General features: G+C 39.1%; 1 protein-coding gene across 7 annotated transcripts in view; it reads left to right on the top strand.

The window, feature by feature from the left end:
- SESTD1 (SEC14 and spectrin domain containing 1) overlaps positions 1–19736 on the top strand; it is a 124932-nt gene that overhangs the window by 24246 nt on the left and 80950 nt on the right. For all 7 annotated transcript variants that reach the window (XM_073306035.1, XM_073306036.2, XM_073306040.2 and 4 more), the window contains 2 exons: positions 3208–3287; positions 18379–18487. In XM_073306035.1, coding sequence (XP_073162136.1) covers positions 3233–3287; positions 18379–18487 — 164 coding nt within the window. In that variant the 5' untranslated portion in view covers positions 3208–3232. The remainder of the gene's footprint in view (positions 1–3207; positions 3288–18378; positions 18488–19736) is intronic.

The following is a 19736-nucleotide window of genomic DNA, read 5'->3' as shown; positions in this document are numbered from 1 at the left end:
CTCTTAGCCCAAAGATAACTTTTAAAAAAAAGTCTGAGTCAGATCATTTCCGTCATTTTTTGAGTTACACATGCATGGAAAAAAATTTCCTCTTATGTTCCAATCAGATATTTCACTCTTGGATAACTTAAAAATGAATGACGCTAGAAAATTCAAACTTGATGGGTTGCTTTCCTTGAAGATTAAAACTCAAATCAGAAGAAAATTAACATATTAATTTTTAAAAGTTGAGATTTTAAGTAACTAGTTTTTAGCACATGCTTGAGCTGTGCTCTTTCTGGTTCCTTGAAAATGCATAAACCAAAAAACCCCACCCTTGGTGGAAATAAGGTCTTGAGTTACAGAGTGGAAGTTGGCATAAGATAATGTTGTCTTAGCAGGAGAATCCCTATGCATATGGAAGTTGATGGTGGTTTGGAGCTTTACCCTTGCCCTGCCTTCTATTTCTCCTTCCTGAGCCATGTCCCCAATATTGTGAAGCCCAATCATGTTGAAATAGTATGTAGGTGTTTCCTTTGAACTTTAGGACATGGGACAATGTTATATTGGCTCAATCCCTCTTCTTCTATTGAAATTTGGGCCATTTCAGAGAGTTCTCTGTAGTTTTTCTCTCTTCTGTGTGAAAAATAATGGAAGCTATGATCTGGTCTCAAATGCCTACTTTCTTTTGCTGTTCTTCATGACTTGGGCTTTGTTTGCACTGCCAATTGAACGAAAAAACTTTTGTCATTCACAGGTGCTTAAAAAAGCCCCCTGCTGAAAAACAAACTTGCCACAGCAAGTGGCAGTGTAAACGGCTAGTTGTTGGCAGGAGGAAAAAAAAAGAAAAGGAGAACTTGTGGCACCTTAGAGACTAACCACGCTCCTGTCAGCAACGTGAACCCCACTCCTAGGGGGTGGAAGTATTTTGTCCACAAAAGTGCTGACAAACACGTTTACACTGCCCGACTTTTAGCGATACGGCTGTGTTGCTAACCACTGTGTAGCGTAGACAAAGACTTAGTGCGTGTTCAGTATTTGAGGGTGTGGAAAGGGCTGTTATTTGCATAATTCCTTTATCCTGATGCCAGAAAAGATTCAAGTTGTTTTGCCCTGGCAGATACTTGTTGTAAAGCTTTTCTGTGGGCTGAAAGCTCTTTGTAGTCTCACACTGATCATTGTCACTGAGTGAGAAGCAAAGTTTGACACCCCTTTGTCACTCAGTTTTTCTTCAAGCTTCCCAGCACACAGAGTTCTGGTCTTGTTGACTAATTTTCCTATGCCTCTTCACCTTTTTAGGAACCTGCAGAAATCTACATTTTTATCACTTTCTCACATGCCATCTTGGTGTTTAACGGTCATCTTTCCCATGAGTGTTGCCTTTTTAGAAGATACTTGCTTAGATTTAGATGCAGACCCAATACTCTCTTGTACAACTTTTAATATAATGGTTATGCTACACATTTTTTACTCTTTAATTGTCAACTTGAGTTCCTTTTGGCAGAGCTTGGACTGTTTATCTTAAATCCAAATTCATTCTTTCTTTTTATTTGATCTGTGTGTGTTTGTGGCGTTTGGTGGGATTAGTATAGTTCCAGAGTGAGTTACTCTTGTTTGTTGCCTTCCAGTGTTTAGGTGACTCAACATTACAGTGATTGAAGTCCATTGTCTTTCTTTTACGCACTTTGAACTTTTATTTGTGTCATTTGTCTTCACTTGCTTATCTTTGTATATATTACTACATTTTACCTGGTTTTTGGAATGTAATTTGTTCTAAATTCTTCTCAGGATGTCACTTTTCTTCTTGTTAGCTGTAGACTGAAAGTTTTGGTGATTTCTTACAGCAACAGAGAAAAGTTGTCATTATGTTAAAACGGACTTTTAGTTATTAGGCAATTTCCCAATACATACTGCCTCAATGAAGAGGTATTTCAGTTAGCTTTGGCTTTTTATTTTCAATTGAGAAGAGAACACTGACTTCACGTATCCATAATCTATCCCAATGGTGGATATTTATTTCTCGTAATGGATTTTAGCTACTAATGAACTTGGTACATTTAAGGCAGTTCCGTTTGGTTTTTATGTCAGTCTGCATGGTAGGGAGGGGAAAATGGTCTGTGTGTATAACAGACTCCTTAGTAAGCAACATGTATTGTCAAAATGTTCTTGCAGATGTGAAAGGTCTCTACAGAAGTATCTATTCATGTTTGCTGTTGCCAGATACATTTCAGTTTGTTTATTATTATTATTATTATTATTATGTCCTAATTTCAGTTTATTATGAAATGTCCATTCAAATTATTAAGAAGAAAATCCGTCAGGTATACTGGATGGTTAAACCATCACATTGCATCATCTCCCATGGCCCAGCAGAAACAGCATGTGTAAATTATTAGGATTGTGAGAGGTTTGCTATGCTGCAGAACTGAGTGAATTCTCCCCTGCAATATGTGTTTTTGTCATTGATATGCTTTGTGAATTTGGGCTGAATTCATGAAAGTAGGGGAGAAAAGCAGAAACATCTCCACCTATACATTAAACAATAGATTAAAAGATGATGAAGCAACAGAAAGGATTAATTAGATTGTTTGCAAAATGTGTCTCTTCAGTCTGAGTTTGGTGATAACTGCATTGAGATCTTAATTTGGTAACGCATTAACATACATGCAATATGAAGATAATTACTCTTTTTATCGTAATCCTGGCTCTTTGAGAGAAACCCTATAAAATGTGAACAGGAGCACTAGGTTTAGTCACACCGATTCTGTTACACAAGAATGACAAATTATAAGAGGGGTTCTACTTACAAACTGCTTCTATTTTAATGTTTTTTCCCCATCTTGAATAAGGGCATTTAAGCTATGTATGTCTTCGGGTTTGTGTTTTGTCTTTAGTGTGTTGAAAATAAAATGAATTTAACTTTGTAGGGCCTATGAAATTTAAGGCTAAAATAATAACAAAACCTAAATCGCTTTCAGATAATAAAGAGAAATAATAGTGACTTAAAAGATTTACAATGGAAAAATGATTGACATTGATCTGGGGTTTTTCTTCAGTTTTGCAACATAATGCAATTCAAATGTTACATCACAATTTTGGTTATAAAGTGTTCTGTGCTGCTCTCTGAAAAGTAAGTACAAAACCGTGCTGGCACAAGCCAACTCTTGTTCTAGTGTAGCACAGTAATTGATTTCCCAAAGTTGACACTCTTAATTTCTTGTGTTTCAGAGCTGTGAAAGTTAACTGAAGTAGAATGGAAGCTACCGTAATATTACCTATTCTGAAGAAAAAATTAGCCTTCCTTTCAGGTACAGTTTCTGATTTTTTTTCTTCAATCAGTTGCCTGGTGTATAATTTGGATCTGACTTGTATGGTTGTTTGATCTTTGCCAGATGTATTTGACAGAAGTGTATCTCAGATTTTCACTAAAGCTTATTTCAAACACAGCTCTAAAATATCTTTTAATCTGGATAGCAAAACTAAATTCAAACATAGTTTGTCACTAGTGGTTCTTGGTAAGCCAATTTTTATTCTGGTCTGTAACTTGATTGAAATGACCTACCCAAGGTTGGTGTCATGTTTCACTTCTTATAAAATAAAATGTGATCGTTTTGCACCCTTATTAAATTAACTACTAACTGGCACGAAAGCAATTGATTCTGAATTTTAGGACAGTTCGTTTTCAGGATTTCTTATAGAAAGTTCTTTCTCCTCCTTTCTTTCCAATCTTTACTCCACAAAGGATAGGGACCATCTTTTTGTTCTGTGTGTACAGCCCCTAGCACAATGGGGTTCTGGTCCAGACTGGGTCTCTTGGGCATTCAAATAATTAATAATAAGATGAAATCTTATCAAGTAGTAAAAATAATGATTTAGTCTGGCAGGGGTGGAGCTGGAATATTAATTTTTATTATTTTGCTCAAAAACATTTGCAGTTTAGGTTGAAATCTATCATTTACAAAAGAATGAAGACTTGCCCTTAAGAGATGTATGTTTTAAGTGACTTGAGATTTTGCTGACTAAGGTGCTGTTTTAGATGTTCACGTAGCTTTTAGTTCTTGCTAGTTTAACTCCAGAATTTAAGAAAGATGAGTTGGAGATAGGTACATTTTTGCAATCATACAAATCAGGACGCATTACTTTAGCTAAAAAAAAAATTACTGTATTTCAGCTAATGGCTAGTTCTTAGCCAAATCAAGCAAGTGTATGTCTTGCTTGAATGTCTAAAAAATTAAACTCCCATGTTTAACTCAGAGCTAATGTATTTAGAGTTGTGGTTCTCAACCTTTCCAGGCTACTGTATCCCTTTTAGGAGTCTGATTTGTATTGTGTACCCCAAGTTTCACCTCACTTAAAAACTACTTGCTTACAAAATCAGACATAAAAATACGAAAGTGTCACAGCACACTAATAGTGAAAAATGGATAACTTTCTAATTTTTACCATACAATTATAAATCAATTGAAATTATTGTATAGTATATAGAGCAATATAAACGGGTCATTGCATGAAATTTTGGTTTGTACTGACTTCACTAATGCTTTTTATGTAGCCAATTGTAAAACTAGGTGAATATCTAGATGAGTTGATGTAACCTCCCCCCTCGCCCCCCATTGAGAACCACTGATTTAGAGTCTCTTCCCTTGCCTTAACACCCCTCCCCAGCAGCTTCTTCTGACAGCCTGCAATAGTCAGCAATTTCCTTAGCTGCTCCTCGGGGAGTAGTTTCAGCACTTATAGTACAATTGTTTGATTAGCATGTACCTCAAGGAGATTCTGATCAGCTAAAGTGCATTTGCAATTTGGCAAGTAAAGCTACCTGATTCACTGTGAAATACAGGTTTCAGAGTGGTAGCCTTCTTAGTCTGTATCAGCAAAAACAACGAGGAGTACTTGCGGTAACTTAGAGACTAACACATTTATTTGGGCATAAGCTTTCGTGGGCTAAAGCCCACTTCATTGATACATTCAGTGGAAAATACAGTAGGAAGATATATACACACATACATATATATACAGAGAACATGGAAAAATGGGTGTTGCCATACCAACTCTAACAAGACTAATCAATTAAGGTGGGCTATTAACAGCAGGAGGAAAAAAAACCTTTTGTAATGATAATCCGGGTGGCCCATTTCAGACTGTTGACAAGAAGGTGTGAGTGACAGTGGGGGAAGAAATTAGCATGGGGGAATAGTTTTTAGTTTGTCTGATGACTCATCCACTCCCAGTCTTTATACAAGCCTAATTTAATGGTGTCCAGTTTGCAAATTAATTTCAGTTCTGTAGTTTCTCTTTGGAGTCTGTCTTTTTTTTTTTTTTTTTTTTTTAAGTTTTTTTGTTGAATAATTGTGACTTTTAGGTCTGTAATTGAGTGACTAGGGAGGTTGAAGTGTTCTTCGACTGGTTTTTGAATGTTATAATTCTTGACGTCTGATTTGTGTCCATTTATTCTTTTGCGTAGAGACTGTCCAGTTTGGCCAATGTACATGGCAGAGGGGCATTGCTGGCACATGATGGCATATATCACATTGGTAGATGTGCAGGTGAACGAGCCCTTGATGGTGTGGCTGATGTGATTAGGTCCTATGATGGTGTCCCTTGAATAGATATGCGGACCAAGTTGGCAATGGGCTTTGTTGCAAGGATAGGTTCCTGGGTTAGTGTTTTTGTTGTGTGGTGAGTAGTTGCTGCTGAATATTTGCTTCAGGTTGGGGGGCTGTCTGTAAGCAAGGACTGGCCTGTCTCCCAAGATCTGTGAGGGTGATGGGTCGTCCTTCAGGATAAGTTGTAGATCCTTGATGATGCGTTGGAGAGGTTTTAGTTGGGGGCTGAAGGTGATGGTTAGTGGTGTTCTGTTACTTTCCTTGTTGGGCCTGTCCTGTAGTATTCTGGGAAATACAGATACTCTTAGTGAAAAGCAATTTAATGACAGGCATTTTAAATGCTGAAAATTTTTTGGAACTTACTATATTGCTGAGTAGGCTTGATTCTTTGGAATTACATAGTATTGACAGACATTTTAATTTAATTAATGGTTTAGACTTATACAACAGATGTTTTAGCTTTCTCAGATGTGAATAAAGAAAACTGGTGGGCAACCAATTTGTCAAATCTGTTTATATCATTTAGTTTCAAGGAATATAAAATATAATCATCATCAGAAGAAAGTTATGCTGTGAAAATATGTGGTAGATTTTTGGATGCTGAGCTCCCCAGACATGAGAATTATAATCTGCTAGAAAACACCTTAAAACTAGTATGTTTTGACCTGCTTTATTAGTCCTTGTCTAACTTTACATCATTTTCCCTCCCTCAACTACACAGTGCTTTTCAGGACTTGTTCGCTTGAGATAGGAGGCTAAGCTTCTTGAGATAGGAGGCTAAGTGGTTCCTTCTAGAAGCTATTGGCAATAATGCTTGATTAATTACCTCAGTTGGTACATCCATTATTTGCTCTCACCACTTCACTTATCAGAGGGAAAACACAGCAGTTTCTACTGGAACAGTGTTTCCACAGACTTGGAAACCTTGGGCCAAATTCAGAGGCTATATAAATGACTTTGCAAATTACGCATTGGTAAATTAGTGCAAATGACTGAGGAGGGAGAAATGTGAGGTTCTGTAGAAGCAGAAAATGCAACCAACAGGACGGTGTAAGAGAGCAGTTCCTTTGGTTTTATTTCTTATACCTGTCCTTGGTTGCTTTTTGTGGTAAAGTTCTGCTCTTCCACTCTTTCAGCATGTAAATTAGATCAGTTTATGCTGATCTGTAACGTACTTCACATGAATTTGTCCTATTTTAAGATTGGTTCTAAACCTTAGAATCCCCACATAATAGCTCAAATTATGGCTTCTTTGTCAGATGACCTTTTTATTTATTTATGGCTTCCAGTTTAGTATATCTAGAGTCACAATCAGATTTGGGATTGCCACTCCTACATATAGTATTGTGAAGGTAGTGGGGAATGTGTCTGAGGTAGAAATAATGATGCAGTGATGAACAATCACACAAGAGAATTTTTTAAAAAGGAAGGAGAAATGAATGACTTCTGCTAAATCTAATTATCGCAATATAACTAAGGATATGTCTATACTAACCCCCAGATTGGCAGGCAGCAATCGATCTAGTGGTGGTCAATTTATTGTGTCTAGTCTAGACGTGATAAATCGACCCCTGAGCACTCTCCCTTTGACTCCTGTACTCCATTGGCACCGAGAGGTGCAGGCAGAGTCGCCGGGGGAGTGGCAGCAGTCAACTGACCACAGTGAAGACACTGCAGTGAGTAGATCTAAGTATGTTGACTTCAGCTACATTATTCACGTAGCTGAAGTTATATAACTTAGATCGATTCCCTCCCCCCCCTCCCTCCCAGTGTAGACCAGGCCTAAGAAGCTGAGACAAAAATGAAAAAAATAATCTGGGTCACCCTATCATTGGTGTAACTTCCATTGTGTAATATGTTTTGGTTTTCTTGTATTGATGATATTGAATGCTTTGGGTATGTTCAGGGAAGGTTGCTGAAATTTCCTAACTGATAATCTGGATATGATTGTTAAGCAATTTATGCCAAACACTTTTATAAATATCTTTAAAATTGATTGGTTGTGAATTAAAATAATTCTAGTTTAGAAAGGTACATTGAATTGCTCAGTACCTTTATTGACATTGTAGAGTAGTGTCATTCATTGGAGGGCGTATGTGGGAAGTAGATAATCCTTGTTTTGCCATCATTTTGAGTGGTTTAACTGAAGAAACTGTTCGAAGACTTTCAATGACAGAATATTTGTCTGACCTGAACAAGTCTTAGTTGTTTGATAAACCTGTACTAAAATTATTATGCAGGTAGAATAAAGGTTTTTTTAATCTTATCTCCTTAGTAAAAATAACTCAGTTTGAGCATGCTGTGAAATGTCATGAAACTCAATAACATATGTAATTTATTGCAATCTCTGGTGAAAATGTCAACAAATAAAGAGCAGTTTAAATCCATACCATGAGTGCTGTTTAAATCCAGGTAATTATTCAATAAAAAGTCATCTTAGAGATCAAACACCTACTGCAGATGTGAGTAGATTTCAAGTGTCAAATCTAAACTTGCATATGAAATGTTGAGTGCATCTTAAATTTTAGATTCTCTTGTGTAATCAATATAAGCGAATTTTTACAACTAATTTATGGTGTGCTTGCTTTGTGATGGAGAAGGGTAAAGGGAAACTCCATGAGAGAGACTTATGGCCATGTCTACACTACAGAGTTAATTCGACTTAAGTTACGTTGATGAGCATAAACCACTGTAATTACATTGCTTGTGCATGTTCACACAATATTTCTTGTGTCAGCGGAGCTTATTCACAGTTGGTGCTCTAGTACGAACAGAGAGAGCAGTATACCATGGGTAGCTATCCCACTGTGCAAATCACCACCTTCTTCTGCTAAGAGTTGTGGGAATGGATCAAAATGTATCATGGGAGTGGGATTACTGCCCCATGATGCAATTTTCTCTGTCCCATGATTCCATGGGCTTCTGACTACGTTTTGTGCTGTTTTTCAACTGTCCCTGTAAACTTGCGTCCACCATCTCTGCCTGAAAGTATAGATCCTGCACTGCTCACCAGTCTTGTGATGAGCGTTAAGAACACAATGTGGCTGACTCGGTACAATTTCATGAGCTGCAAATCTGAACAGGAATCCGTACTGCCTGCCCTGCTGTGTGCCATGGAAAGAAAAAAATTCAAGATTGATGTTGACATTCATGGAGCAGCTGCACATGGTGGACTGTCGCTATTGGGCTCAGGAAACAAGCACTGGGTGGTGGGATCAGATTGTGATGCAGGCTGTGGGATGTCGAGCAGTGCTGCACAACTTCTATATGCACAAAGCCACCTTCCTTGAACAGCGTGCAGAGCTTGTCCCCGCCCTGCAGCGCCAGGACACCAAAATGAGAGCTGCCATAGTAGTGGAAAAGCATGTGGTGATTGCTGGCAACTTCAGTCTGCTATTGGTTAGTCGTGAATCAGTTTGAAGATCGGAAACCCACTGAAAGTGTTGTGATGATGCAAGTGTGCAGGATCATTAATCGTCTCCTGCTACAAAGGACTGTGACTCTGGGCAATTTTTGGGAAATACTGGATGGTGTTGTGGCAATGGGATTCCCTAACTGCGGCAGGGTGATAGATGGCATGCATATCCCAATTTTGGCCCCAGACCATCTTGTGAAAGGGCTACTTCTCTATGGTATTGCAGGTGCTGGTGGATTACCAGGTGTTAGCCGACGGCCAAGGATGTTTGGTGAGGTGCCAGCTATGCCCGTTTATACCATCCGTGACTTTAACCACTAGGACGCACTGTCCCTTCGCGGCAGGCAGCCCGGGCTAGGCTGATGGATGCCCCAAGGTCCTAACCACCCGTGACTTTAACTGCTAGAGCTCAGAGCTCCTTCGCAGCGGGCAGCCAGGATTGACTGACAGGTGCCCCAAGAGTTTGCCCCGTGGAGGCGGCACAACTCAACGCTAGGCTCTTAGTACTCTCACCTAATGGCCAGGCTTTAGAGCCAAAACGGCTGAGGTTCTTTAATTGTGTTGGCTGCTTTACAGTAAACCAGAGAAAACAAGTCAGGCTTATGCATAAATGGTTACCAAAATTTATTAAGCTAGATTCTAATCATGTGGTTACAAAATTGCTAGTGCCTACTTATTTAAATGTAGAGATGTTACACACACAAACAAGTTACAAAACTGAAGCCACAATCCCAAAGAAAGAAAACAAAGTATAGAGCTCTATTTCAAAATATGTGTACACTAAAGATAGGAGATCAGGTGTGGGTGCTTCTTACCCTCCTTGCATCTCTCGATTCCAGCGGTGCCAAGCCAGGATCGGTCACTCAATTCCGCGGAAAGACGAATAAGGGACAAGGCTTAGGGACCCTCTTAGCTGCAGAAGCCTTGGGAGGCTGTCACTTATCTGACCAGCAGATAGATAGTGAAAAGCACTCAAAAATCATGGTGCTGTAGGTCCCCTACTTATACCTCTGTACTCCTTTATTCTCTTTCTCCTTTCTTATGCCAAATTGAGGCTGGTCTGTCGGGGTGACGCCAGCTTTCGCAAGAGTAGTTTACACTTGCAAGGGAGAGAAACAATAAGTTTCGACTACTGGACATTTCTTTTATCAGGGTAAATATTTTCCCACCTAGGATGTTGGTGTGTGTGCATCACGCTATTTAGTAGGGGCTAAGAGCCATGTCTGTCACAGGGCCTCTGCCTGCTGTGAGCTTAATCGTTGTATCTGTTCCCAGAGGCACATTGTAGCAGCACACCTGTGCTTTCACAGCTTCAAAGGCTGTGCTGGAATATATGTTAAGTGCCCTGTTCCTGCTTCCTCCTGTGTTTCCAGCAATGCTGGTCTGAGGGGGGGGGTGGGGGCTGGCTGTCTGGCTACACCAGGGTCATTTCACTGACTACAATGCGGGGTGGTCAGGGAAGATGCGTGATGCATCCATCTTCAATAACGCTGGCCTGTATGGAAAGCTGCATGCAGGGACTTTCTTTCTGGAGCAGAAGATTCCAATAGGGAATGTGGAAATGCCCATAGTGATCCTGGGAGACCTAGCATACCTGTTACTTCTGTGGTTCATGAAGCCTTACATCGGAAACCTTGACGGCAGCAAGGAGCGCTTCAGCAGCAACAGAATGACCATAGAATATGTGTTTGGCGCTTTAAGTGGTCTCTGGCGCTGCCTTTTTGGCAGACTGAACCTCAATGAGGAAAATATTCCCATGGTCATAGCAGCCTGCTGTGCTCTGCATAACATTTGTGAAGCCAAGGAGGAAAAGTTTCCAGAGGAGTGGAGCACTGAGGTGGATTGCCTGGCAGCTGATTTTGAGCAGCCAGATATCAGGGCTATTAGAGGGTCTCAACAGGGGGCTATTCGAATCAGGGAGTCTCTGAAGCAGCATTTTGGCAATGAGCCCCAGTCATGTGTCTTTCTGTAATGCATTCAGACAGGCATTATTTACTTGCCACCTAGAATAACGATTCCTGCTTGAAAATTAATTGTAGTCTGCAAATGTGCTGATTGCCACTGTGTATGAATTTCTGCCCACACCCCCATGTAGGTCCCAAATAAATCTTCACTGTCTTTGTAAGACTAAATTTTTATTAAACAGTAATACACATATTAACATTTCTTACAGGGTTCATGACCGTGAGCAACACTCTCTGAAATAAGGATCTCACAGCTGTGTGTAAGTCCAGCTGTTGTTACCGAAAATGTCCCTAGGCTTGGAGTACAAGGGGTACTGTGATGGGCCAGAAATGTGCAAGGAATGTGTGTGGGAAGTTTGGGGAGGGCATGGAATGCCGTTCTTTATGGGCTGCAGGAGAGTCAAGCATGCATGTGTTCCAACTGCAGTGCTATCAGGGACCTGAGCATCTATGATTGGTCCTCCGTGAGCTTTATCATCCGCTCCTGACCCTCTATTATCCGCTTCTTCCCCGTTTCCTCTCCTGGCTATCCATTTCTAGTTTTTCATTTATTGTCTCTCTCCATGGTCTGTGCTCGCTATTGGCCTGATCAGACGATTGCATCCCTTCTCAAAACATGTCCTTGTAGAAGCAGCATGGTTTCAGTGCCACACCAGAGTGACCGTTGGCCTCCCTTGTCTTCTGGTATGCCTGTCTCAGCTCCTTGATCTTAGCACGGCACTTCTGTGTGTCCCTTTCATGCCCCCTTCTCATCAATACCAGGAGCAATCTGCTTGTATGTGTCAAAGTTCCTATGACTGGATTGGAGCTGTGACTACACAGCCTCCTCTCCCTGCAGATCCAACCAATCCAGCAACTTTGGTGTACTCCAGGTGGGAGCACATTTGGTGCAGAAAGCTGGCATGGTTAGCTGGGAAGATACGATGTGAGCTGTCCACGCTGAGCATACAGGAAGTGGAATTTCCAAAATTCCTGGGGCTTTAAAGGGGGAGGGGCGCATGCCTGTGTACCTGGCTGCAGGGCAAAGGAGTAGAAACAGCTTACCAGAGCGGTCATGATGAGCACTGTGGGACACGTCCTGAAGGCCACTTAAGGCTACATAAGTAAGCGCACTGTCTACACTGAAGCTGCCTCTCTCTAACTTTGTCACATAAAGCTCTATGCCGCTCATCAAGATAGTTTTATTATGTCGACATAGCCACAAGTGTTTTATTGCAGTGTAGATATACCCTGAGAGAGTCAAAAGGAAGCATGGCAACTGCAAACTTTGTACTGCAGCCCTCCTTGTAACATGATTCTCTGGTTGGAAAATAAGTATGTTTCATGGAAAATGTGAAAATTTTCCACTTCAAAACAAAACAAAAAATCAGGACCCTGAAAAACAAATTGTTTTCCAATGTTTGAGTCCCCCTGTCTTTTTTCCATTAAAAAGGAGGAAAGGCAGAATGACTAAACAACCAATAACCCAAAACATTTAGACTTTTTTTGTAGAATAACTGCCAGTTTTGAAAAAATGAAATTTTTCTGCAGTCGGTGTTTGGGAAAATTTGAACAAAATTTTTAACCAATTCTAGTATTTACAAAATAGTTCTTATGACTGTAAAATACACATTCAAAGCAAAATGAGCACTGGATTTGCAATCTTTTTGACAAGATTGCTAATCTACCTGGTGACTGACTGCTTGCTGAAGTGACTGACCCCCATAAGCAGGCTTTAAAAAAAATGAGAATTTCAATTAAAAGATGTATTTTCATTCACAATTTTTCACACATTTGCAACATATTAAGTGATTCCAACTATTTGCTGAATAAACTGAGGTAAGATTTTCTGTAAGGCCTTGTCTACACTACGCAGTTCTGTCAACAAAAGTCAGGTTTGTTATGCAAAATAACAATACTATACTATAATCCCTTAATCTGGCGGAAGGGTGAAATTTATAGCCATTTCCCCTCATTTTCTTTGGTGGTATCCAACTAACCAGTTTTGTTAGTTTTAAAACTCAGCTATATCGGGTGACTTTTTTTATTTGAAAAGTGGGAACCATTTTTTGTTTTACAAGTCAGTTCAGCTTCCATGTGAATGATGGTCAAGTGGTAGTTTTCCGAGCTGAAGCAGTGATGTTATTTCTACAGAAAATGTCGCATCACTCCTAATTTTGTACTATGAGCGTAGCCAATTTATTTTATTGCTATCCTGCCTCCATGTCACGCGAGCTCTGGTGTTGCTCAACGCATAAGCAAGCAGCTGAGCTCATAAAGGTTTCATTATCTGTGACAAAAGGAAAAGAAGGCACTGGAAATAGTCTGTATTCAACTCTTTGATACTAGCTCTGTGTTAGTAGTAGTGGAGGGAATCATTACCTGTATTAAAACAGTCAACTGTTATTGAAGAAGTATTTGCCCTGAGGGAAAGAGAAACAATATTTTTGCTCAAATAGATGTGGTTTATGTGAGAAGCACAATTTCAAGGAAAATCTCACTGGTGTGTGACACAATGCAGCAGAGAACTTGCCTTATTTTAAAGGTTAAATTTGATGGACCAGTTTCTTGCAATTCTGTACCCTTGGACCATTAAAGGATCCTTTATTCCTTGGTTTTTCTTATGGTTTGATTCTTGTTGGCATACTAATGGAGACAGATGTTTGATTCTCTGTGGGGCAGACTCCTGATGTGGTCTGGTGGAAGAAAGCACAATAGGCTTGAATATAGATTTTTTTTCTTCTCTGACTAGAATTTATTTAAATAGAACCTCTACAAGTACAGTAGGGTCGCTTCAGGGACATCTTTATTTTTCATTTGCTGTTTGTGTTGTTTTTTTATGTAGGTCTTTGAGTTTCAGCTCCAAGTCCCTTCATCTTCTGTTTGTTTTGTTTTAATCCTGGTTTCAGAGTAACAGCCGTGTTAGTCTGTATTCGCAAAAAGAAAAGGAGTACTTGTGGCACCTTAGAGACTAACCAATTTATTTGAGTATAAGCTTTCGTGAGCTACAGCTCACTTCATTGGATGCATACTGTGGAAGATACAGAAGATGTTCTTATACATACAAACCATGGAAAAAATGGGTGTTTACCACTATAAAAGGTTTTCTCTCCCCCCACCCCACTCTCCTGCTGGTAATAGCTTATCTAAAGTGTTTTGTTACGATGTCCATCTGTTTGCATTTGGAAAGGAAGATGATGTCAGCTACCTATGTGACAGTGGTACTTTGCTCATTCATTTGGTCTACTACTTCTTCCATCGTGCATCCATTTTTAAGATCTGTAACTACTGCTTGAATTTAGCCTTCATGGAGCTCAGCTCCAAAACAGTTTCTTTGATGTCAACATTTGTGGATGGGCCATGCTTGTCTGTTTTTTTTTCTGCTCTCTGCTTGCTCAGAGCTAAACTCAGTATTGGAGAGGGATATATCCTCCTGCCTCTTAGGAGAAATGTGGTTTGGTTTTTGATGGTGGAAGACCATATTTTGGTTGATGTTTTTAGTAGCACTCCTATCCTTATTTAGTGTTTTGTTCTTGTTTTTGAGAACTTTGTGAAGACAAACTATCAGTGGAGAAGCATGGCTTTTGACTTACACTTGACTTACAATGGTTTCAGATCCTAAGACAAATACTATTTTATTCTTATTTGTTTAATTTAATATATTTGTAAGCAATATAACTGGAGGAGAGAAACTGCTTTTTTTAAAGTGCACTCAGACTCAAGCTAAAAGGTAAAGGCAACCCTTCAACTTCTGAACAATATTGATCCAATTCCCCTCCTTCCTTTTGTTTTTTTCTCATTCAAGATCCCTCCTTTGCTACTGGTTGGGCTTTCAGTAGCCTCTGCTGTTCAGGAAGAGAAGAGGCAAAGGCAGCTGTCTGCAGCTTCTGCTGCTCAAAACAGTGAACTACAGAATGGAGACAACTCTAGCAGGAACTGTCCTACAGCAGCTTACTGGTTTCTGGGGGAGGGGCCAACCCATACTCAAGAGCCCCTCAGTTCCCTTCTCTGTCTGTTCCTGGGAAAGGAGGTGGCAACAAGGGTGATAAAATTAACATTTACACTGCTCAGACTGCTGAACCCCCCTATAGCTGGTTATCAACAATCTATGTTGGCATTCTCTTGGGCCATCATGGTTAGAAAGATAGATAGAAAACTGCTATAAACTTCCTGGATGACTTCCAGGGGGCCAAAAAAAAAAAAATCCTTTCTTGCTTCAAGTAGTCTGAACCTAAGGGGGCTAATTGTATAAATAAGGTGTACAGAATCTGGCCCTTTGTGAGGGATGGAAATATGCCTAGTTGTTTTATATTCCTGGTATCATCACTGGATTTTTAATTCCAGGTTTGGGCTTTTAATGGCTTTGAAAAAGAACAGATTTTTAACTATTATTGTAGTTATAATTCCAACACTGATTGTATAAATGGCCAAGTTATGTCACCCTGCATCTAGGCTTATCTTGGGAAAGAGCTCCTCTGCGTGTATACCAGTTTGTAGCTTCGACACTTGATACTCGTGTTCAGATTTTGTGTGTGTGTGGCTTATCTCATATATAATTCTGCACAGATAGGACTCTCTTTAAGTGGCTTTGTGGACTGAGTGGTCATAATTCAAATTCCATTTAGATCAGCTGCTGTCATGAAGCAAGAACATGATGATTTAATGCCTTTCTTAACTTAATATTCAAGGTATTTAAAATCACTTAGGAAAAACTTGCCTTTTTAGCATCTCTGAAAACAATTCTCCTCCCCCACCTCCATTTCCATCAATAATAAAACTGAAATTATTATCTATCATACAAACTCCAGCTTTCCAGATCTGGTTGAAGTGGTTAGGATACTGTCCCCTTACTGTCTATAAGTAACTCCTTGTTATATTAGACGATCCTGCAGGATTTTACAAAAAGGTTAATACATTTAAGAAATCTTTTATCCCAATAAGCAATGGCAAAGAAAATCGGAGCACCTTCAAAGCTACTGAGATTTACAGTTTACTTTGAAACTGGTTTATTAATGCAGATGTGGAAGATTTGGAAGAAAAAAGGCTGACGGATAGAAAAAGATTATATTATAAGGCCAAAGTGGTGGCTTAAAAAGCTATTGGACTAACTTGTAAATCATGCTGCAGTTTATATCTGTTCATTTCCATGTACTTTATTTCATTCTAAAAAATTAGATAAGCAGCATGTTTTTCTCCTGAAATACAATTTCTCAGGAAGGTGGTTGCTGAAAAGATCCAAGTGCAAAGATATAACATTCTGTTCAATCCTTGCAGCTTTGCTTATGCTACATCGGTGAATCAGTAACTAGCACTGGAAACAGGGCATCCATTAGAATTTCCATGTCAAACTGATACCTTGCAGTGTTATACTGTGGGAATGTGAGTGGTAGAACTGATACGTGATGGCAGGGACATGAGAGGGATATGTCCAGGGACAACAGTCAGGTGAGAGCTATTATCCCACTCAGCAACTGAGAAGGAGGAGGATGCAGCGATTCCTACCTAAATGCTGCACCTGTTTTGGTGGCTCCATATTCCCTATCAGCCTATGGCTAGTAGGTCTAATAATGAGCATACCTTTTGATTTTCCCCAAACTTGCTCTCAGCCTCCTGGCACCTGTGATTGTAGTGTATGGTAGGGACACTTCTGTTTCTTTACCTGTCCTTCATTCTATTTTGCTGTAATGGATGTATGTCTGCTACTCTGCCCTTCTTCTGCCTTTGTGTTTTGCCCTTCTCACTAGCGAATAATTCCAGTATGCCTCTCTTCTGTTGCTCATAACTCTCCCCAAGCAGCCATAGGGCAGAGCTGATGTGATTTTTCTTAGTCTCACAACACAGGTTTCCGAAGAGAATCGGAGAGGCAAAACGGGGACATGGCATAGGCCAGGCCCTAGCCATATATTGTTAGTATCTAGTATTGTGGGCATCTACCACATGGTTTAAACAGCCATTTCAAATGAGATTAAAAGCATTTGTTTGGTCAATGGTTTACATATAATTTGTGGTGTGATATCAAATGTAAAGTATACTTTAATTTCAGTACCTCATCTTTATTGCGAGCAAACTTGGAAGTGCCTTTTTCTTAAGTTGTTGGTGGTGTTATTACAATAGAACCCCTTTGATCTGATCCGTCATTATCTGGTTTTCTGTGTTAACTGAACAACCAGCGCACACCCATCCAGAAGGGGGAGATCTCTCCTGTGACCACCAGATGGCGGTATAGCATTGCACTTTCCCATTTTCCACTTTTTATTTAGTTTTTTGATTATCTGATCTGTCCCCTGTCCCAGTTAGATCAGATAAACAGGGTTCTGCTGTATTCCTTAGAATTATTGTAGTACCTAGGAGTCCTAGTTCTGGACAAGGACCCTATTGTGCTAGGCACTGTACAAACACAGGATTTGAAAGAGAACAAAGAAATGACTTCGGGAATGTTTACAGGGAACTCGTCCCAAGTTGGCGGGGAAAGCATGGGAGAAAGAATGATGGTGTTTTTTTGAGAATCTAAAAAGTGGGCGATGGAGTCAAGAGTCGACCCCTTCAGTACTGAAAGCTCATCACTTCATGAGATCTAGTGAAATGACTATGAATTCCTTTCCCTACATACTAAAAAGTGTTATGAATAAAACATCAAGGACCTGATTTTCAGATCACTCATAGCTCTCAACGCTTCGGTGAGAGTTCTGGGTGATCTATGCCTATGAAAATAGGCCTTAAATCTTGTATGTTTTGATTCTGACATATTCATTGTTTCTTTATATTTGGATGAAAATCTGCTGTGTGCTAACAGAAGCTGTACAATGTACTTACTGTTGTTCCGATCTAGATACACAGGCCATTGTGGGTTCTTGCGTATTTAGTAACTGAAAATATGGCCATTCATATGGCTTTAGGAGCCTAACTTCAGGCACCCTTTAAAAAATAATCTTGATCAAATGCTCTACGTTTCCACCTTTTGGGCCTTGATTCAGCAAGGTATGTAAGCATGTGCCTAACTTAAAGCGCATTAATAGTTCTATTGAGGGCAAGTATATGCTAAAGTACCTTCCTAGATTGGAGACCTTAATGTAAATGTATAGTCTTATTGAAAAGACATTGAGATTTTTTTAAGTGTTCAAAGTTGTTAATATATATTATAAACCGTGTTTTGCATTAAGGTCACCTCATGACCAAACCCTGTGTTTTGGGCATGTCATTAACCGGTAGGTTACAAATTCATTTAGTCTATTATGTAACTTTGTTTTAACGTCCAAGATATGCTTCACAAAATGTTCTTTAATTACAGCACTGTCCACAACTCACAGCACTTTTGTTCACTTGTAATCTTTATAGCAGTTTCACAAGTAACATGTAGTTTGAGACTATGTAGCTGAAAATGTGTATTTTTATCTTAAAACTACATTAAATCTTTGTAATGCCTTTTTTTTAATAGGAGGGAAGGACAGACGAAGTGGCCTCATTCTGACAATTCCATTATGCCTTGAACAGACAAACATGGATGAGCTGAGTGTTACCCTAGACTATCTCCTAAGCATTCCAAGGTGACTAAGTGACTCTAAAGGTGTTTCTTAAAAGCACTACATATTTTTATCTTCCGATACAAAACATATTTTACTTAGTAATCAGGAATAGTCAATTATTTTTTGTCAATGTCCACTTTTCTTGGTCAACATATAGTCAAGGTCCAGACTCCAGTGAAACATTTTTCACACTTCAGTAACATTGATGATGATGATGATAAAAAGATTTCATGGTCCGTTCAAGTGTGTGCTGATCTGGATTTGGCCCATGGTCTGCCTGTTGACTAGCCCTGGATTATACCATAATGTGATCTCATTTGATTTTATTAGAACAACTTAAAACACAAATAACATAGTAAATTAAAAGGTATGTGATAGTTTCTTTTAATTATCCTGCTTGTTTTTTTCTGTCTGGTGTATTTCACCATTGCATTGTTGGAATATGTGCAGTAACTTTTCTTTCTGATAATTCTGGTGTAAACTAACTAGCGACTATAATTTACATTAAAAAGCAACGTTAAAAAAGGCTAATCATTGGAATTGGTGGGACTTTTCAGGCAGAAAATCGTTTGTTCCTTTTGTTTGTTTTTGTTTTTGCAGCCCTTCTATTCATACAGGCCCAGATTCACTGAAGCACTTAAATTGTGCTTAAGTTTAAGCATGTATGAAGTCTCATTGAAGTTAGTGGGATTACTTACATGCTTAAAAAAAAAAAGCTATAATTGTTTTGCTGAATTTGGGCCAGAGTTCAATGGATTCTATCATTAATTATGGGTTTGATTGTAAAATTAACAACTTCTGTGGGAGATTTGCTTATGGAAAAACTGCAGGTTCAGATCTATATTTGGCCATATATTATTAATTTATTTGGTTGGATCTGATGATGGGGGCAGAAATTATCTAACAGAACTGGTAAGTCATCCTCAAATCTTAGTTTTATCATTTTGTGTTTGATTTTTTTTTCCTCTCCCCAAGTGAATGCTCATGTTTCCAACATGGTTAAAAGACCAACTGTAAGAGACCGGGAGAAAGAGATGTTAGCATAATTAAATAAAAAATGCTTTATGCATTTTATTTTGCTAATGGGAGTATCAGATCTTTTCAAATGTGTAGACTAATGATCTGGCCCCAAAGAGAAGAAAAATGAATATTACTAAAAGAAACCTGAGACACTCCGGTCACTTCTGTAAAGCTTGATTGATAATTTACTTGTACTCTTAATTAGTTACATGCTTGTTGTTTATACATTTGTGTTTCGTTTTAAAAAAAA

This window comes from Lepidochelys kempii, chromosome 11 (genome assembly GCF_965140285.1).
Source record: "Lepidochelys kempii isolate rLepKem1 chromosome 11, rLepKem1.hap1, whole genome shotgun sequence".
NCBI lineage: Eukaryota > Metazoa > Chordata > Testudines > Cheloniidae > Lepidochelys > Lepidochelys kempii.
The sequence above is the reverse complement of the archived record's forward strand: the minus strand, read 5'-3'. Positions and strand labels throughout refer to the sequence as shown.